At 43.0% G+C, this 22,343-nt stretch overlaps 1 protein-coding gene across 3 annotated transcripts in view; it reads left to right on the top strand.

The window, feature by feature from the left end:
• LOC114782350 (CASK interacting protein 2) overlaps window positions 1-22,343 on the top strand; it is a 59,329-nt gene continuing 36,986 nt past the window's right edge. Inside the window, exons 1-4 of one of the 3 annotated variants that reach the window (XM_028968254.1) lie at window positions 1-284; window positions 1,789-1,887; window positions 1,990-2,103; window positions 21,888-21,939. In XM_028968254.1, coding sequence (XP_028824087.1) covers window positions 2,010-2,103; window positions 21,888-21,939 — 146 coding nt within the window. In that variant the 5' untranslated portion in view covers window positions 1-284; window positions 1,789-1,887; window positions 1,990-2,009. Of the gene's footprint in view, window positions 285-1,788; window positions 2,104-14,622; window positions 14,794-21,887; window positions 21,940-22,343 lie in introns of those variants that run through there. The other 2 variants (XM_028968256.1, XM_028968255.1) reach the window with 2 other exon arrangements.

A 22,343-nucleotide genomic window follows, 5' to 3' on the forward strand; every position in this document is an offset into this window, starting at 1 on the left:
CAGCTGGGTTCAGCCTCCACATGCGTTAAAACCACGCGAGGACGAGACAGCCCCGTTCCGAAACCGAATCCGTTTTTGAAAACGGCAGCGAGGAGGTGGGGTACACCACCCCTTCCACGTCCCCCCCGTTGGGAGGAGTTTCAGTGTCGCGTTTTGGGGACGCGCGCGCCCTAGCTGCTGCTGCTGCTGAGCGGAGGTCCGATCGGCGGGCGCGCGCACGCGCAGGCCGGGACAGTAGCGGTACCGGGTGGATCTGTCCGGATCGGAACCCTCGGGGCCAGTCGGTGAGTGGAAGGCCGTGACGGGTCCGTCTGAAGGGATCTTCAGAGGGAAAAATGAAAAAGTTCTGAGACGCGGATAATTCGGGAACTGTTTCATGTGTCTGTGGAATGATGGACATTGAATCCAAACGTGCCATCAATTTAATATTTTAATATTCAGATCTGACCAGGTGCGTTCGTTTTGCAGTAATATTTCAAATAAGGTCTTTATCTGAAGTGTTAATTTAATTATTCCTGCCATTGGTCAGTGATGTTATTATTCTTTTTAGAAGAATAATACGATTATTATATGATGAACAATAAATATTACAAAGCTATCATTAATGAAGCATGCGAGCATATATTTGCTTTTCCATCATATATTGTAGCAGCATTGTATCATATTGCTTCTTTTCATTATTCAGTCAAAAAGAACAGTCCATGTAATTAGCAAAGGTATTTGAATACAACAAAACAAATATTAAATAGTTAATGTGCAAAAGTTAAGTCAACTGCATTTGATGCTTAAAGTTTCAGAACAAAACAAACAAAGCGCGGAATTAAAACTGGAGCTCAGGTAGCCTTGTTTTTTTAATGTGCCGTGTAATTGAAATTAGAACCGACCACCTTAACTGGGTTCCTTTTTTTTGGGCTCTTGTTATATGTACATGCTGCAATATTTAGCACTTTTCAATTACATTTTAGACACAGACACTCAAAGTATGTTTAAAAACTAGTAGTGACCGTGTCTCCAAAGTAAATTGTCTTCTCCCTAAATGATCCTTATTAAAATTCTTTCAATTTGGACCTCCCTTAGAGGAAAGAAAAGGGTCTGCAATAATGATGAAATTGAGAGTAATTAATCTCCTGGAATATCTGAAATGCTACACTCTTCCCCTGAGGAAGACAGAATTGCACAGACAAGCACTGGAGGTGTCTGACACTCGTATTAGTCACCCAGTTTTACCCTGGCTCTGACATCACAGCATTCCAGCCTTGGATTCATTGAGAAGTTGGAATTTTTTTTTGTAAGAAGGTTTTCAGAAAGGGGACTGGAGTTAACTTCTTAGCTGCCTGTCAGAACCTCATCGTCAGTATCTGACCTTGACATGATAGTTAGACTTTTATACCCAAACTTCTTCTGTTGCCCTGTACTATGGAGCAAATGAGTTTACTGGTAACCGTGTGATTCATAACTGAGGCCTTATTTTCAATAAAATGTTTAAAAGAGGGACTAAACAATTGATAAAACTCCTGGCCACACATCGTTGATGTTGTAAACGACCCTGGAAATGGCTGTTAACGATGGAATATCTACATACACATAAAGAGCAACCTCAGCCTAGAGTTGTATTAGATTTCAGGTCTGTCACTTAATTATTAGAAAAACCTTTTGCAATGATCTTAGCACAGCTCAAATAGTTGCACTGCTCTGAAGAATCAATGGACTAAAATGGACTAACCCCCACCCTCCTCCTCTTGAACAGTTGTGTAGTTGTCTCTATTAACTGTATATGTTTTATTTCAGGATGTTACTACATGCTTATGGATTTTCTGTGTGAAGTCACAGCAAAGCATATTTATGCCAATTTGCATTACCCATGAAGACAGAAATCTCCACTCACATGTGAGGAAAGACCACCATGAGTGAAAGTGTCTGATTCCTATCAATGTGGTGTGGTTATGGGATGTGTTCGAGTGGACATGAAGATGACTCTGTGACACTCAGCCCTGTTCCGCACACCAACCATGGGTAAAGAGCAGGATCTTCTGCTGGCTGTGAAGAACGGTGACCTTCTCTCCGCGCACAAGCTCCTGTCTAAAGTCAAGGCCAACCGCAACAGTAAGTTCTGCTGCATGGCTTTTTAAATGAATCTCCCATTAACTTTTCTGTTCTCATGGTCAGTTTGTCAGCCTCAAAACTTCTCTGATTCGTCAGTATCTCTTATGTTCTTATGTATAACCATCCTTCTGCAACACTTTAGAACTAGGTTTGCATTGAATGATATTTTCATTGCTGTTGTCTCTCTGGTGTGTTCTATTGGCCTCATTACAATGCCTTCTAAATACATGAAAACTTATGTTTTTTTAGGTTGGAAAGTGTATTTTGTCTGGTCAAATTCAATTTGAGTCCCAAAACATAACTAGAGGTGCCCCCCTTAATGTTTACATTGACACAGTTAATGTGTTTTGCCCTTTGACACAGGAGTGTCAGTGGCATTTGGCATCAATGAGGGGGTGGAACTGTGCACCCACCATGGACTCTCCCAGCTGTTCATTCCCGACCCTCATTTGAGAGATGTGATTCTTGAGGCATCGGTTTGTTTAGGAAAATAATTTAACAGCTCGTGGTGTCCAACACAAATAGAAATAAAATCCTGATACGCCATGATTATAAGGCTTTTCGGACTTCACCTCCGGAGTGTCGCCTCTTCAGTTTATAAAACACTGAAAAAATGGGAGTTAGCAGTAGCCTTGGGTTTCACACAATGATCTGACTGAGATAGGGGTAGGGGTTTTCAACAGTTTCAGAGTCTAACTGAGCACCTGCTGTGAGATTCCCAGCCTTTAGACTAAGCCTTCCTACAGACAGATGGAGCTCGAGCTGCTTCAGACCAGTATTGCCCCTGAACTTGACAGTCCACAATTCATAAAGCCTAAAACTGTTTACAATGAAGGATACATTTTGTAGAAAATTTAGTAGAAAAAGTTATCTACAGTGATATGTCACATTAATAGAGCGGATTCTTGCTGAGCGTTTAAGAAAGTCCCAGACCTTCTACCCACAATAACCCTGGTCATGTCCGGCTGTTACTAAGTCAGGCCACGTTTGTTCATCGGTCATTGTTGGCAGTTTGGTGGCCCCCCTACCAGAGTTGCAAGAAGGTTAAGTATCCTATGTGCCCTTTGGTGAACTTTGACCTTCTAACTAAATATCTCATCTTTTGTGTTGCCAGTTGGGATATCTTGACCAACACTTCCCTGAGTGGGAAAATATGCAAATTTTTAATTTATGCTTTGCTTTCCACTGATTGGCTGACAGTGATTGTCAGTATGATTGATTTGTTTATTCTTCATAGAAATAAAATTATAGTGCATAATAAGAGTGAAGCAGACATTTTGTCTATGTGAAACTAATTTGTCAATCTATCAGCCTATGCTGTTATGTACTCTTTATTGTGAATGAATTGCTATAAATGAATCTCCCAGCATTAAAGTGCCTAAATAATCAGTGTAACCATAGAAGATGCTAAAAGGCTACATACTAACAACATAGTAACATGCTACAGAGTCATAGATATATACAGTATATTTTGCATTGAACGGGGTCGTATATGGGAGCGAATGAGTCAATAGAGCTGCCATTTTAGGACGAATATCAGGGCTAAGGTGTAATTTTTATCGTCTTGGTTCATTTCAAATGGTCAGACATGTATTTATGACCAAGCCGTGAAAAAATTACTAGATTTTATGTTCATAATGTTATCTGCATATAGTATTTTTAGCTAACTTAAACTACAATCCTACGGTCCTTAATTACAATGCAAATAAAAACACCTAAAAAAAGGTCAGCAATGTTAGCTCTGTAGCGTTACCACTCATACATTTATATTTACACTTTTATTCAAATAAATAGACAATGAACTGTACACAATGCATTTTTCAGACAAGGAAAATACTTAAAATTTAATATGAAAGATGAACATCCATCTACCTGCTTTTTTGGAAAAAAAAAAAATGGCCGGTCTATGTTGTATAGATTTGTAAAGAACTGTAGACAATGAACTGCAATATATACAAGAATCAGTACAGAGGCTGTGCCTTTCCTATGTGGTGGGGGGGAGATGATAGATGTTTTGGTCTGTAACATAAATAACATTATTTGTCAAACATTAAATGTTGTAACATACAAGATGATAAAATAAAATCTTACTTTTTGTGCCCTGATCCTTCATTATTACAGCCATATGCGGTGCAAAAGTCCTGCGTCTTTGCTTGTACCATCAGAGAAGTGTGGTTGAATTAGCTTAGAACCCCGTCCAAATATTGCGGCTGTGTTGACGCATGCTGAGAGGCTGAACACAAGATCTAGTCTATGTATCTATGTTAAAAATGTACATGCTAACAGCAAAGCAACAGATTAATATATAAAGGTAATTTTGTTATAACAACAAGTAAATATACAAGAGGAAATATACAAGTCATTTTTATTTAACAGTGACCATGAAATAATCACTAATTGTGCTTTGTTTCACCATGGGAGGCTCTTTGGTTATGAGGAAAATCTTTGAAAGCACAAACAGTGGCTCAGACATGGATCTCTATTGTATTAAGACATTCTGTAAAATATTTTCTCCCTTTGGCTGCTCCCATTAGGGGTTGCCACAGCGGATCGACTGCTCTGGCTGCCCACACAGTTGACTTGGCAAAAGTTTTGTGTCGGATGCCCTTCCTTTTAACCGCGCTTGGGTCCCGGCACAAAGAAATATACTGACACGTGCACCCGCAGTGACTGGGTTTAAGACAATCTGTTAACACCTGCTCCTTTTTACTAACTCTGCCATTCCGCCTCCCATGCAGGGAATTACCCATATGGCTGGACAGATTAGCACTGGGGAGCAGGGGAATCTGACGGGATTGTAAAACTGGGGTTCCCTTCCTTTGTCATTGTGCCTTGTGTGTGTGTGTGTGTGTGTGTTACACTCCTGCCTTCAGCAAATCAGCATTACGTACCGGTCAGCAGACTAATGTTAGGTCAAGGTCAGATTGTGTCTACTTAAAGAAAGTGTGCGTGCACACACACACACACACTGCCATACACACACACACACACACACACAATCCTGACTTCTTTGTTTTACAACAGATGGTTGACACTGTGTGGGATTGTGGAAGTATTTGCTAATAGGATTGTACAGGAACAATTTTGCACATTCAATTTTGTAACAGAAACTGTAACCAATGGTACTTGAGATCGTAGCTACGGTCGTTTATTAACATAATAAAAACATTTTAAATTAAAACTAATAAAGGATGTTATTCAGTAGTGAATCACATCTTCTGCATAGAATGTTATCAGGGGTTCCATTTTAAATTGTTGAAATTGTGAATTTATTTTATTCCCCCCAAGTAGCAAGTACTGTAAGGGATTACAATATACAAAAAAGTAACAAGCAAAATAATTATAGTAACAAATAAAGTAATAGTACTATTGTGTGCTTGTACTACATATTTCTAAATTGTAATGTTTCATAGTGTTTGCAGGGTTTATTGTCTTTCTGTACATGGTTAATTGTTGCAATAAAGTGGATTCTTTTTGAAAGGAAAAGAATCCACTTTATCCACTTTTTTTTGCTTTTTACAGTAAAATGAGCAAAAAGTAACTTTATTACTTTTCCTTCCCCAACACAGCTGAACATCATAACTGACACTTTTTTTATACTGGAGAGTGATGCAATGGAGCAAATTCCACTTCCAACTTCCAACACCCTTGTACTATTCAGCATAAAAAATGCAAGGCTCTCAAGCTTTAGCTGTAAAATACTGCTTTTTTTCTGGTTTTTGGTCTTTGTTGAGTAGAAGAGTCAATATCCACATCAGAGTATGTGGCACAGATGATTAAAGGGGCTGTATCTCAGGTACATGAAACAGAAAATACAGGTGTTCAATCTTTTATCTTCTCACCGAACCATCTGTGACCTGTCTCTCTCCCACACCTCATAAATGTAGCAGTAAATTTTAAATAAATGACTCAGGAGAAATGATCATAAGGGAAAATGAATCGCTTTTTGACATCGAACCATTTCACTGTATTTGAACTTTTGGTTCAGACTTACAACTCTTCAGCTGGATCAACTGAAGTGCCATGACGGTGAGCTGACGGGGGACGGAAGCGCAAAGGGATTTATTCACAAACACAAATAAAAGTGACTCCTATTGAGGAGTAACTCCTATTGAGGAGTAACTCCTAAAGGATGGTGGAAGAGGAGAAATCTTTGTCCACACTTTGATCTTTTTAAACCTTATTATTGAGGGATCAGAATATCATGAATATTTACATTTACATTTACAGCATTTATCAGATGTCCTTATCCAGAGTGACTTACAATCAGTAGTTACAGGGACAGTCCCCCTGTGTCTTGCTTAGGGACACAATGGTAGTAAGTGGGAGTTGAATCTGGGTCTTCTGGTTCATAGGCGACTGTGTTACTCACTAAGCTACTACCACCCTCTATATTAATGGTTTTTTTTTCAGAAAACCACATTATGCTGATGAACTTGATCAAAGGCTTCTACAAGTTTAAACCTGAATTCATTTAATGTTTATTAATATTGTGAATTGCTACAAACATGGACCTTAAATAGGCCTTAAAGAACCTTAAACCTGAGTTTATGAAATATTCTCTATTGTATAAACACACAGTTAATGATCATGTGGTATCAAAAAGCCACAGTATTTCTACCTGCACGAGCTGTAAATGGAAAATTAAGCGTCCATTTCACATCATTAAAACAGTAATTAAAAAATCACAGATTTGAAAAAAAAACATTGATTTGTATTGAAACATTCTGAGAAAAGTGTTGAATAAAACCTTGAGTGGTAATAAGTGGTCTGTGAACTATGTTATGGGCATTGCAGAGTGGATGTACAAACACACACACACACACACACACACACACACACACACACACCACTGAAGTGAAACATGCTTACACTGTTGATGAAGACAAATCATTTGCTTGGTCTGAAGAAGCGCTGTACAAACGAAGCTTCTGCAAAAGCAAACTACCAAGGCTTGTGTAAATAGCCGCTGTATTTACTCCCCGCTCATCTACTGATAAGAAGGCTTGGGAGTAGCTTGAATTCTTGGCACAACATTTTATTTAAATACTTTTCACTACTTCATGGAGAGCTGTGTTTAGGGCAGGGATGCAAATGTCAGAAACAGAGATTTGGCTGTTTACAGAAAACAGGCAACAGAAAGTACACATGCACAAAAAAAAAAAACAGTTTGATCAGCCTTGATCAGAAAAAGACCCCTGTAGAAGGGCATGATGCCATACACCAGGACCAGTTCTACTCAGACATATATGAGGGGGCAGACAGATTGTGGCAACAGAGGCGGGAGATGGGTGGGGTGGGTGGGCTCTGGATAACTGTTTTTGGATTGGGGATTTGGATAACTGGATTGTACTTTGTCAGGACCTGTCCAACTTGGGTGTCCCACCTGAAGGCTGAGCTTAGGGTCACCGAGGCACACAAACCCCCATGACAAGGTAGGAAACTAAAAGGGGGAAACTAAAAATTCCTCATCAGATTATAACTAAAAACATAAAATTTACAAACCTTTATATTCAAACCCAACAATAACACTTATATTTCCAATATATAAAAAAAACAACAGTTGGCATAGTTGAAAAAAGGATGCATCATTAGCATTAACTTTCCCTTTGTGAGCTGCTGGGGTGGAAAGTGAATACATTTTACATTGTGTCTGGATCCTCCATTCGGCTCAATGCAGCAGTGCTTTGCTCAGTCTCACTTCAGTGGCACCTTGGCAGTTCGGGATTCAAACTGGCAAATTTCAGATTACAGGTCTGTCTCCTTACTTGCTAGGACCCCACTTCCCCAAAAAATATGTAGCACTTCACAGATTTGCATGTTCACAATATGAGCACATTGGAAGTAGAAGAAGAAGAAGAAACCACATCAGTAGCGATGCTGAACAAAGCAAAACACGCTGCTTTTGGCCATTTGGTGCGCTGAAAATGGCTAAATATTTTATATACACAGGTATATTTTACACACAAATACATGGCTATATTTTTAGAAAAGATCGGCACCATATTTCAAGCAGGTTTGATATTCTTATGACCAGCCGATTGTGGGTCATGGCCTGGTGCATTGGACATGATGTGCGTTATCTATTATTTTCTTCATTTATGTTAACTTCTTGATTTAAGGGGCAGGATTTGTTTAAGGGGGCAAACAGTACAGCGTAGCACCGGCCCCGCCCTACACTGTACATAAACTGTACATAACAGCTGGGTTACAATCTCCACTTAAATATATGGTATGCAGAGTAGAGCAGTCAAATGTTTAAGAAACAACCCAAATTAGTGAAAAATTTTGCAATTAATGAATTCAATGTGATAATAACAGTTAATTGTTATGGAAGCATTATGATTAGCAGTGATAATAATAAGTATGGAAATTTTGTTACAGAGAGCAGAAAGACTCTTGATGGGGAAATAAAATATTTCATGGTTTCTTATCACTGTGTTTGCTTTGCGTTTATAATATATATTTGCACATCTAGTTTTGACTGATAAGATTCTGCTCTGCTGGGCATTGTCGAAAGTTTGTCAGAAAATAGATCATCTCCACGTTACCCTTTGAAGCTTCAGCGCACCCTGAGACCCCCGGCTTGATCTACATATAGTAATTATGAATGCTGAGCCTAACCTTGTTTCCTTTTAATGCATACTGCTGGGATTACGGTCTGACGAGCAGCTCTGAAGCTGAGTTTGTCTTAAAAGATTGTTTACAGACTACAGAGACAGAAAAGTCACACCTTGATATGTAAACTTTTACCATTGGGTCTATATATATAAAAAGATTTACATAGACTCTATGTATAATATTTGTTAATATTGTGTTTATATTTGTGTATAAACACTGTGATGGCTGCCCACTGCTCACCAAGGGTGATGATTAAAAGCAGTGGACACATTCTGTTGTGTGCACCGTGTGCTGTGGTCTTGGTTGAGTAGACAATGACATTCACTTCACTTTTAGTACATTATTGAAGTATAGGTATATGAAATAGATTATTTTCTCAATATGTATTGTGTGAGATGAGGGACCTGCTGGTGGCTTTGAAGATATAGCTGCATCGCTTTTCATGAACTTTCATGCAAAATGACAGATTGGATGATTTAAAGAAGAAGCTGTGCAACGTACTGTATAATGAGCACCAGTCAAGCACATTATGGTATGGTATTTGAGTTGAGCATTTGTGTCCTCCCTGTCATATGCCACTGTGACATTAACTTCACTGTTGTGGATATTTAGATTGTCCATAATCAAGTCTAAATGTTTTAGTGTAAATGTATTATTAACACAGAGTTACCCGGAATTACCCTGGAACTGACTGAACCAACGATCATGTTGCTTGTGTGTTTTCGTCTGAACGCATTCACAGTTGACACATGGCCATTCCACCTGTCTGCATCTGGAGCCTGTTCTCCACCATTGCCTGTTTATTCTGACTCAGCGTCCATGACCTTCACAACATATTTCAACACCTCTGGGCTCCTGAGGTGTCAGCCTGGGTTGATGACCCAACCATCCATCACACTCTGGCATCAGAGACAGCTTCTGATCTTTGTCTTCTCTCAGAGTCAGAGGGCTGTCTCGGTTTGAGATTTAGTTCCTCTGACAGCTTGTTAAAGATTTAGGATCTGACAACTCTTGGCAAGTTTTCTTTCATATGTTGGGATGAATGTTTGATTGGCCTATGCAAAGAAGGTCCACTAATACTCCCACATGATGAGATGAGATGTATTGACTGAAGGGCACATCATATGACATCACATTTCCAACCATTTTAACCACTTAACAATTCAGCAATACCCTTTATATGGGGGCATCATCATCTATCTGGAAGACAGAATCTCCCATGAGGATTTATCACAGTTGATCTATCGTAAATCACTTTGTAGTCCCTCTTTTTTTATTAGTCATCTGCATGAAAATTTCAATTGTCCATATAAGAGTGCAACATCAACTGCCAACTGCTAATAAATAAAGTTCTTTTGCACAATGTACATTGAATGGAGCACAGTATTTAATGGTGAACCGAGACTCAAGAATGAGAACCCATCATCTGCTGGTCAGCACTGGATGATACTCATGAGTTGCTCATGCCAATCATTTACATTTATCACATGCCCTTATTCAGAGCAGCTTAAAATCAGTAGTAACAGGGACAGTCCTTCTAGAGACACTTAGAACTCAGGGAGACTTTGGTACCAAGTGCCTGGGGTTTTATCCTGTCGCTTTGTTTTTGTCCAGTTCATAGACAAGTGTGTTGACCACCATACTACTACCACCCAAGCATTCTACACAAGCACATCAGAGATGTTGTTTCTGTTGCATTTTTCTTCTATCACCTCTGGTTGACTTTCTATGGGATGCTATATTAGCATCCCTTTTGAAGGTCTCAAAATGTCCATGATTCTGAGATGTAGATTTTGATTTAGCAAAAAAGATTTGAACCCGTTTATGATGTTGATCTCTCCTTTTCAATATAGATTGGTTTATTTTAAAATAAAAAAAATACCATTTTTTCCATAGAAAGTGTCGCACAGATCTATTGATCTGGTCCATGGACACAAAATAAACCCCAAATACCTGTGCTACAGAATATGTCAAGGGTTATAAAACAGTGCGATAAATTATGTAGAACAGCAACAAATAATTAATTTCCAAAATGTTCTGCTGCAATGTTTTTCTCTCTATTGCCATCTCACTCCTTTTCATGCCTTCCCCATTCCTGTTTTAAAAAACAAAACTTTTGTCTATACCAGATCTTAAAGCAATTTACTCTATCGTTCAAAAGTTTAAGGTAATTTATGGGAAAAAATTGTTTGGGGCATTAAAAAAAAAATCAGCTGGGTCAAAACTCCTGTCCAGGCATTGTTCTTGGAAGCTGGAAAGTCTGTTGATGATGGAATATCTTGGACAATGGACGAACTTTATTAGCAAAAATTAGTCTTCAGTTCTAGTAGATGCTGTGTTCTTTAAACCAGGTCTGTCACTTTAAAATCTTCATTGATTATTAAAACCCTTTTCAATGATCTTGGTAGAGCTGTTGCACTGATTGAAGAAGCAATAAAACTGGCCAAATTCACACTAGTACAGTGTCTAGTACATCAGCAGATATGGTATGTACATCATTATTTCAAACTGTGTCAATGATAATTTATTATTCTTTTTGTATTCTTTTCTAGTCAAACCCATTTCAAGTTTTTTCATGAGAAAAACAAGGAAATGTATAAATTACCGTGAATATTTGAACAGTAGTGTAAATCCTGAACTTGCAGTAATGACGCTATGTGTTTTAGAACCACTTGAGATTCACTGGCAGTAGCACCAGTCACTTCTTCTAACAGACATCAGGCTGAGTCTGTATATATGTGTGTAAGCATAATGGCTGGTCAGCTCCGAACCTCTTCAAAAGAAGCTTAAGCCGCTTTGAACTCGCGAGATGAGACACAGAGGCCCTCTGAGACAGAGGGACACGGTGGAACAGGCCTGCCAGTCTGTTCTGTAGTGCAAAATAGCATTGGCCTCTAATACGCTTCAGTTGAAAAGCCTTGTAATTCCTCCTAATGCCATTTTCGACTGATACCCTCTAATGGTCAGGCTTTTTAATGAGAAAGAAATGCAAAGAAATGGAAGGATGGACACTGTTTCTAAGAAACATGTCAGAATAGCATGTTCACCTGTTACACACACCTCAGTAGTGTAAGTGTAAATGTAAAACGAGGAGGAGTAACTGAAAAGCCAGCAGTGAAGCTGAAGAAAACAAGCAGTGAAATTGAAAGTCTCATAAGCAAAAATGAAAAAGAGCAAGATGTAAGGAAAAATGGAAATTGTCTAAAATCCAACCTCTTGTTTTTACACATCTAAGTCATATTTTTGTTTGATATTATGAAAGTACATTGAAAGGTGGGACGTTCCAATGTGGAATACTTGGGTAAAAATGTCCTTCAGTAAATGTACTTTCCACCTTTGATAACATGCATCAAGCGCATTATAGTATGTCTCCTGTCTTGTTTATTAAGCCCCCATTTGTATTTGAGTTGAGCATTTGCACTCCTGAAGTCAGATCATGACTGTACCTCACTTTCACCTGATACAAAAATACTAAATTTGTTTCTTACATTGGATTCTTCAAAATGGTTCCATCTTAGTCTTCATACCCACCAGCAAGTAGGGGCATCCAAAAGGTAGTGTATAAAGAATAGTACATTTAAAAACATTTAGTACAAATCATTGTATATGCTTGTGCCATTGTAATATGAATGTTGTAGAGAATTGCAAGCGAATCACAATATGAGCAAAATAATTTGTTAAACATGGCTACAAATGTCCCTCTGTTTTAGGATCTGAAAAGGGTTTTCCACCTCCAGTTATATTCCATTTCAGTTTCTGTTTGGCATTTCATGTTCTTCTTAGAACAAAAACTGCCTTTGTTAGTATAAGGCTGCATACACACATATACATTGATGTGGCATTTATCAGACTCTCTTATCCAGAGTGACTGACAATCAGTAGTTACAGTCCCAGAGAACTGCAACTCTTGTTAGGGACACAGTGGTAATAAGTGAGGTTTGAACCTTTGACTTTCTGGTATTCTGGTTCATAAGTGAATGTGTTACTGACTAGGCTATTTCCACACATGCACATGAATATCAACTATCACTCCAGTAGTGTTGTGTAGAGATGTAGTGCTGCCATGTTCAAATAGATTTTTGACTCTTGATTACAATATACTGTGTAATCATAAGTAATCATAACTCTGGCCACAATGATCTGATGATAACTGAAAATCAACCTGATGTGAAATCATATCCAGCATTGTGTTGGAAATACGCATTTTGTTTTAACCAAAAAGTCCCTTTTGATAGTTAGGGTTCAAGGCTCATAGAGTTCAAGGTTCATTTAAGATCAACATGAAAGAGGAATACAGCTACAGAGAGAGTCTTCTGATCATGGTTTGTATTCATTTAATCTGTATTTGAGCACAGTTTTGTAAATCTTATATAGCTGTACCACAGGAATGGCTAATTATGTCTCGTCCAATGTCCTCCATGTTTTTTGTCATTTTAAGGTTCTAAGTTTTGGTCTCTTTTGGTCTCTAGCGGATAGATTTATTCTGCCTCCAATAGGCAGCAGAGGGCTGAAATTCAGTATATTGTGAAAATAAGAATTGCATTTGTGGTAGCGACTATTGTAAAACTACACCAATTTGTGCCCACTCAGAACCCACAAAGTCCTCTTATAAGCCATGTGCTGGCTGAGACATAATGTGTTTAATGTGTTTTGATAATCTCAACACAATGGTCAATCTGGGATGGTACCTTGTGTTTTATTTCTGTAGGGACAGACTCTATATATACAAAATTTCCCTTCATGACATACAGTGGTGGTGGATGGGTTTTTTCCTCATACAAAGGGTGCCCACACTGGAAGCAATGCAAGTGCATATCAACAGAAATGACTGTTGTGCTGATGAGTGAGAGGGACGAGAGGCCGAAAAGCGTGTGGGTGAGAAATGTCTGGAATGTTGGCTCTTGTTGCGACTCGAACTCCTCTTTAAAAGCCCACAATAAACATGCAATCTCCTGATTTTAACCCTTTTGGTTGGAGATTATACATTTCACGCAGTCTTAAATTCTTCATAACGTTTCAAATTGTTGGAGAACATTGCAAATTGTTACAAAAGGCTTTTTCTTGCTGCACTATTTATCATGAGTCTTAAGCATCTGCTTCTAAGACAAGGCAATGAAGCCCTTTAGACAGTTATGTAACTGTAAAAATACATTCCAGATTTTTATACTATAAAATATTCTTCTGTGTAAAGTTGGTCAGCAACCAATCACCAAAAAAATGATGGAAAAATTAAAACCCAAATTTTTAAATGTGTTTGTTTCAAGCAATCAAAAGAAATCTAGATTTTACCCAATTGAATTTAATCAGTTTAGTGTATTGATTTTCTGACTAACTGATGAATAAGGAATTTATATATATATATATATATATATATATATATATATATATATATATATATATGTATATCCATTATTATATCATTTATGTTCACATTACATACACAGTTGCTCTTTTTTTCCACTGGGCAGCCCTGGGTGATTCCCTTCTCTGCACCAAATGTCCTGGATGGCCATTAGGTGCAGGGCTCAAGCTTAGGTTAGCGAGGATAGCGAGTGAGTCCACAACATTTCATTAATAATGTTGTGATATTATATATGACAATAAATGACAATAAAACATGAATCTTTGGTCTGCAAAAGATGTCTGCACATGTCTCTATGTATGGTACCCATTAAAAGGGCCAAGATATTTTGGACTGTATTTCAGACTGACAACCTTTAAGAAATTAATTTTGAATGATTTTGAAAGATTGAATGTTCATGAAGAGGTCTCAACTTGGAAGAGGTGAAATGTTGGTGGCAGCGATGTCCCCCACTTGCTTGTCACTTATCCAGAATGCAGAGGCAGGGTAAGCTTGAGAGGACTATAAACGGTCCACTTTGTGATTGGAAGCTGATGTCGAGATGGACTTCAGATCTGATCCCCTTCCTGCACTGGCTGTGCTGCAGTGTGAAAATGGACTCATTTGCTCAGCAGTTTTTCTGACTGGAAAGAACAGACAGAAGCTGGTAGCTGCATTATGAAAAAAAAGGAAAGATATGGGCCAGGTGGCAGTATGCGCACTGACCGGTGAGTAACTTGAACAGTCGAATTGTTTAAACAACTGACCCCAAACCCTTGACTCTTCTCATACTGGTTGAAGCTAAAACATCTTATATTGCACTATTTATGAGTTGAAGGGAAGAGCGTGGTCCCTGAGAGGATTTTTCCAGCCGCAGTGAAAGAAGCGAGCGATGGCTAATCCCCTCGAGAATTAAAATCGCAGCCGCGTAGAAAAGCATCAGATCCCCGTGAACGATGAGGCAGCTCTTTTTGGCTGAGGGGATGACGCGAAGCCGATTTCACTGCTTACGGCCCCAATGCACAGATGATATTCTGTGTGTTCGCGCTTGCCTACTTGGGTGCTTCTCTTCGGAGAAGAGCACTCAAAGAAATACCGTAAGGTCGTAAATACTTTTTGGGGTGCAGTACTACTAAATGCGTTTATTGAGTCTTGGATATTAGCAGAGGCAAAGGACAAAAGTGCATCAAAAATTCTCAGAATCTTCAAAATGACCAGTATATGCACATTTTTTGTATAAACTGATTGTCTTATAATCATTATTTGTAAAGTCATCATAAAAAATTATATTCTAATGCTACAGTATTTTGGAACAATAATAGTATGTTATTTGTTTTTCGTTCTGAGCTCATTTACTTAAATATGTGTGATTGGGTGCAGCTTATTATTTAGAAATTAATTAACCGCACATTTTGCAATGAATTTAATGTTGATCTGTCATCTTTCTGATGATTTGATAAGTAGGTAACTGCTGATAATATGTGGCAGGAGCATCCAGGAATCTTTCATTTGCCTCAATTTGTGGTCGGAGGTGTAATAAGATAATAATATGACCTCATATCTAATCATGATCACAGCATTAGGACACTCTGCCATCTAGTCAAGGCTTTTAAAGGGTAATTTGCCTGTAATATTTCCCAGGAGGAAAAAGAGGGCAGAACGGCACAGTTGCTACCCTCTACTTTGTAAACATGAAAGGGGTTTGTGTGAGGCCACCAGCCCTAATTTGGCTTGCAGTGTTTTTGCATACCTGTAATTGTCTAAAGGCTGTGGGGCTGGAATGGACTCTCTCTGGCCTTCCTCAGACTGACAACCAAGCAGCTTCACCTCATTCAGTTTCTATAAAGTACTGTCAACTGAAGAACACAAGTGTAACAATAATAATAATCATTTTAACAATTATAATAATAATTATAATAAACGTTTTCAGCCAAAAAGTACACAAAACTGTAGTTCCACATGAATCATTTGATCATTTAATATTAATAGAAATTCTCTTGCATTAAACCATACATATTTGTCACAGCCAATACACCTCCAGCCCACCAGAGAGCACCAGGCCAGACAGAGAGACGGCGACCCGGAAGCGGAAACGAGAGCGGGCAGCGTAGAGTATAAAAGTCAGGTAACCCCGAGGAGACGCTGCCCGCTCTTTGAGTTGAATTTACTTCCATTGACGCCAGCCTTATTTTCCCACGCTTGATATCCAGTGTGACCACGACCTTTGCCCGCCATTGACCTTGAGTTTGCCTGCCCCCTTTTGCTAATACGATCTTCACCGTTACCCCCCACGGAGTCAGAGTTCCCTCCCCGCCGCGCTGCTGGGCTTCCACGGCCACACTCCCGCTCCAGCTCACCTCCGGCCGCCTTATCACCGGCCAAGCGCCTCCGGTCCTCCTCCTGACGCGGGCCATCTCCTGACGCAGCAGGCATATCCACCATGCAAGAGACGCTCGGCCAGCTGACCGCGTTCCTACAGCTGCAGCACATCGCGATCCAGGAAAACCAAGACACGCAGCTCCAGCAACAACGCGCACTTCTCCAGGTCAGCTCCGCTCTCGCTGACCTTTCGGTACATGTCCACGCACTGCAGTCCCAGCCCAGCTGTCCCGGTCCTGCAGTCTCCACTCCAGAGTCATGTATGTCCACCCTGGCGGGATTGCCCCCCCCCCCCGCCACTTTATGACGGTGATCCCAAGAGTTGTCGCGGATTTATCACGCAGTGCCGGCTGCTTCTCCGCCTCCAAGCCGCCCACCTCCCTGACGAAGAAACGGCGGTCGCGTATATTATTACGCGGCTGACCGGACGCGCGCTGGACTGGGTCACGCCGCTGGTAGAACGACGCGACCCGATCTGTCTGTCCTTCCCCGCCTTCCTGGACCGCCTCAAGACCGTGTTTCAGGGAGAGACCGGGCGGCACGCGTCGTCTCTGCGGCTCCTGTCGCTACGTCAGGGAAATCGGAGCGTGAGCGATTACGCGATTGAATTCTGAACCCTGGCGAGCGACAGTGGGTGGACTGACGGCGCGCTCCCCGCCGCGTTCTACCACGGCCTCCGGGAGGCGGTGAAAGACGACATGGTAAATCGCGATTGGGGAACCACGCTGGACAGTATAATCACGCTTGCCACGTCCATAGACAGACGTCACGCTGAGCGCGACCAAGAACGGCGTAGCCACGCCCCTTTCCACTGTGCCCCCCCGTGGATCCAACGAACCCATGCAAATGAGCCGAGCCCGCCCCCCACTCACTCCCCAGGAACGAAAGCGACGAGAAGAGCAGAGACGCTGCTATTACTGTGGAGAACCGAACCACCTCAGCGCGTCTGTCCCAACCGCCGAGTCAAACCACACCCATCTGGAAAAAACCCACGCTTCCCTGAGGTCCGGAGCCCCCTGGCGAGGAACAAGGCCCTTCCCAGAGCCACCACCCGCTGCTCACTTCCCATCATCGTCTGCTGGAATAAACCCAGACCCGGCCACCATCAGGGGCGAGCGCTGGTGGACTCCGGGGCGGCCATGAACTTGATCGACGTCGATCTGGCCACCCGACTCCAGCTCCCCGTCTCCCGGTGTGATCCTCCACGTGCAGTGATAGGACTGGATGGCAGCCCGTTGGGCTCGGGGAGAGTCCTTTTCCAAACCAAACCCCTACTAATCTGCCTCGAACCCAATCATGTGGAAACCATGACCTTCTACTTAACCACGACCCCCCATGACCCAATTGTGTTAGGGTACCCATGGTTGACCACCCACGAGCCCCACATTGACTGGACCACAGGCACCATCAAACAGTGGGGACGCCCATGCATCCACCACCAACCCCGACAGGCCACGCCCCCGAAACGCTCTGGACCCACACACGTAGCAATGTGAGACTCGGCCACGCCCCTCAACCCATGCCATGCTCCCTGCCTAGGACCACGCCCATTCACTGAAACCCCGCCCCTTAGAGATGATTTGACCCAGAAGCTGCCCGAGACCACACCTCAATCTCCTCATGACACCACCTCATCCTTACTGGGGGTCCCTGACTGTTACCATGACCTTGCCGCAGTCTTTGACAAGGACAAGGCAGCAGAGCTGCCCCCCCATAGACCTTATGATCTGGCGATTGACCTGCTCCCCGGCGCCGTACCACCACGAGGCCGGCTGTACTCTCTCTTGCTTCCGGAGCGAAAGGCGATGGATGAGTACATCACTGCATCCCTGGCTAACGGCATAATCCGTCCTTCCACCTCTCCAGCCGCTGCCCCGTTCTTTTTTGTGGGTAAGAAGGACGGGGGACTGCGGCCGTGCATTGATTATCGGAAGCTGAATGCGATAACCAAAAAGAACCGGTACCCCCTCCCACTTCTGAACACCGCCTTTGAACTCCTGGCAGGGGCCACAGTCTTTACCAAGCTGGACCTCCGAAACGCATATCACCTTGTTCGGATCCGGGAAGGGGACGAGTGGAAGACTGGTTTTATCACGCCATCCGGACACTATGAGTATTTGGTAATGCCCTTTGGTCTCTCGAACAGCCCAGCCGCCTTCCAGGCGCTCGTCAATGACGTCCTCAGAGACATGTTGGACCAATTTGTGTTTGTCTACCTAGATGACATTCTAATCTACTCACCCAACCTCTCGACCCACATCTACCACGTCAGAAGGGTCCTCCAGCGCCTTCTACAAAACCGTCTCTTTGTTAAATTGGAAAAGAGTACTTTTCACACCGCTGAAATCTCCTTCCTGGGGTTCCAGATCAGCCCTCAAGGAATTGCCATGGATCCCCTCAAGACAACCGCAGTCACGGACTGGCCGGTACCCACCACCATTCGTCAGCTACAGCAGTTTCTCGGATTCGCCAACTTTTACCGTCGCTTCATCCGCAACTTCAGCAAGGTGGCACAACCCATGACCTCCCTCCTTAAAGACCAACCAACCCGACTCCGCTGGAACCCCCAAGCTCAACAGGCATTCAGCAAACTCAAACAGCTATTCACCACGGCCCCCATCTTATTCCACCCAGACCCCCAACTCCCATTCGTCGTCGAAGTCGACGCGTCTAGTCTAGGCGTAGGGGCGGTACTATCGCAATGCAACCCCCTGGACCACAAATTGCACCCATGTGCCTTCTTCTCCTGCAGACTAAATCCGGCAGAGCGGAACTATGATGTCGGGAACAGAGAACTCCTGGTCATCAAATTGGCCCTGGAGGAGTGGCGCCATTGGCTGGAGGGGGCAGTCCACCCATTTTTGGTACTGACAGACCACAAGAATCTGGAGTACCTCCAAAACGCCCAACGCCTTAACCCACGGCAAGCACGGTGGGCCTTGTTCTTCACACGGTTCGAATTCACCGTATCCTACATCCCCGGCACCAAGAATGCGAAGGCTGATGCCCTGTCACGCAGGTACACCCCAGAGGCTGAGGACAATCCGTCCTCCCCTATCCTCTCCCAGCCGTTCCTACTGGCCCCCGTACACTGGACCCTCATGGAAGAGGTGATTGCGGATCACACACACCACCCCCCACCTAGGACCACGCCTCCCAACCTCACGTACGTGTCACCCCCTCTCCGACCACGCGTCCTACAATGGGGGCATGACACTCCATTGGCCGGACATCCTGGACGTCAGCGCAAACTGGCCAACATTCAGCAGACGTTCGGGTGGTAGTAGCCTAGTGGGTAACACACTCGCCTATGAACCAGAAGACCCAGGTTCGAATCCCACTTACTACCATTGTGTCCCTGAGCAAGACACTTAACCCTAAATTGCTCCAGGGAGACTGTCCCTGTAATACTGATTGTAAGTCGCTCTGGATAAGGGCGTCTGATAAATGCTGTAAATGTAAAATGTAAATGTCTGATAAATGCTGTAAATGTTCTGGTGGCCAGGCCTGGCCTCAGACGTACAGGCATATGTTGCCGCCTGTAACACCTGCGCCTCACATAAGACCGACACACAAAGACCCCAAGGCCTTCTCCTTCCCCTGCCTCGCCCCCATCGTCCATGGTCCCATGTCTCCATGGATTTCATCACGGGACTGCCACGATCAAGAGGGATGACCACCATTATGGTACTCGTAGACCGGTTTTCCAAGATGGCCCAGTTCATTGCCCTCCCAGGACTGCCTACAGCTGCGCGAACCGCCGACGTCGTCCTCCAAGAAGTGGTGCGGCAGTTTGGACCCCCAGTAGACCTCCTCTCTGACCGCGGCCCCCAGTTCATCGCCAGGTTCTGGCGTCACTTCTGGGGACAACTGGGGGTCTCGGTCAGTCTGTCAAGTTCACCGGGTCCTCAACCGCACCGCGGAGCGCATGAAACGACAGGCGGATCGACGCCGTTGGCCGGCCATCGTGTACCATCCCGGAGACAGAGTTTGGGTCTCCACCCGAGGCCTGCCTATGCCGTCCAGTCCCCGAAAACTAGAACCCCGTTTCATTGGACCCTTCAGAGTGACTCGGCGCATCAACCCGGTTGCATATCAGGTGGCCATTCCACGCACTCTGCATGTCAGCCCAGTGTTTCACGTCTCCCACCTTCGTAAGTCTCACTCATCCCCTCTGCAACCCCCCCCGTCTCTCTGGCCTACACGGTCCGTCACCTCCTGGACGTCCGGAGGCGGGGCCGCGGCCTAGAATATTTGGTGGACTGGGAGGGCTATGGACCGGCGGATCGGTCCTGGGTTGCCCAGCAGGATATCCTGGATCCGGCCCTTCTCCTGGATTTCCATGACCGCCACCCTGATTTGCCGGGCCCTTCAGGAGCCGGGCCTAGGAGGGGGGGCTCTGTCACAGCCAATACACCTCCAGCCCACCAGAGAGCACCAGACCAGACAGAGAGACGGCGACCCGGAAGCGGAAACGAGAGCGGGCAGCGTAGAGTATAAAAGTCAGGTAACCCCGAGGAGACGCTGCCCGCTCTTTGAGTTGAATTTACTTCCATTGACGCCAGCCTTATTTTCCCACGCTTGATATCCCGCCCGCCATTGACCTTGAGTTTGCCTGCCCCCTTTTGCTAATACGATCTTCCCCGTTACCCCCCACGGAGCCAGAGTTCCCTCCCTGCCGCGCTGCGGCGCTTCCACGGCCACACTCCCGCTCCAGCTCACCTCCGGCCGCCTTATCACTGGCTAAGCACCTCCGGTCCTCCTCTCCCAGTACGACGATTACTCCATCCGCTCCAAGCATGCCTGCGAATGCGTCCCCGAACTCGGCCAGTGACAATATTATTTAGTTTCAGCTTAGTTCAGCTTCTTTTTTTAAAGTAACAAATAATTTTATTAAGTTGATCAAATGTGATTGGCCATTGAATTTAAATTAAACACAATTCATGTGATTAATTAAAGATCATTTAATAAAGGTACATTAATAAAGGTTTGATTAACAGTGAACAACAAGGCTCTGGCCACCACAGTGAACAATTTAGGAAATTCCTCTGTGGCACCCTACATTCCCATTGGTGAACATTGTTGGTCCAAATCCATTTTTGAATTTTTCCCTTTTTCAGTGGTACTGTATCCACATTGGTTGCTATCATAATGCTGTTCTTGTTATCAAACGAGAATAAAATGTACTCATTTACATATGTTGGGTGTGTGGACCACTCTTTTGACAGCTGTGTTTAAAATTAAATCTTGATCCACTCCATCCAACACAACACCTATTACCACATCCCACTAATACATCAGTGTCATGTGTAGTGTCTATCACCATTCATATCACTTTCAAATAGCTGATTATATGACTGTTCGTAATCTGTAATAAACTGGTGTCTTGAGAAGTTAAGGGAAGAACAAAACAACTAATCTGTGATATTTTGTCTTTTCCCAGAAATACTGGGATCTACAAAGAGGCTGAATGTGAACTACCAGGACTCAGACGGGTGAGTCACTCTGGATTGCGTCACCCTTTAAGATTTGGAAATTTATCCATAAATCTGATCTCCTCTATGAGTATAGATATGACCAATGAGACTCATTTTTATTCTACGCACTTCTTTAGCTTTATGTTGGATGATGAGGCCTTAGATCTAAATACGGACCCTGTCCTTGACGGGGAATTAAAATGACTGGAGCTGCTGCACTTATACCCAGATTTACGTTATTGCATCATTTCCCTTAAAAAAAATTAAGGGAAATGTCCATAACATTGCTGTATATGTCCACTTCGCCCTGAGCCACAAATTCCCTTATGAGGAGCAAATTTGTTTGTGCTGCGTGATGTCCGCATTTAGCAGAGCTTCAGTACTTCATCGGCAATTCGGGAGGAACCAGTATGTGTCAACAA

This window comes from Denticeps clupeoides, chromosome 2 (genome assembly GCF_900700375.1).
Source record: "Denticeps clupeoides chromosome 2, fDenClu1.1, whole genome shotgun sequence".
Lineage (NCBI taxonomy): Eukaryota > Metazoa > Chordata > Actinopteri > Clupeiformes > Denticipitidae > Denticeps > Denticeps clupeoides.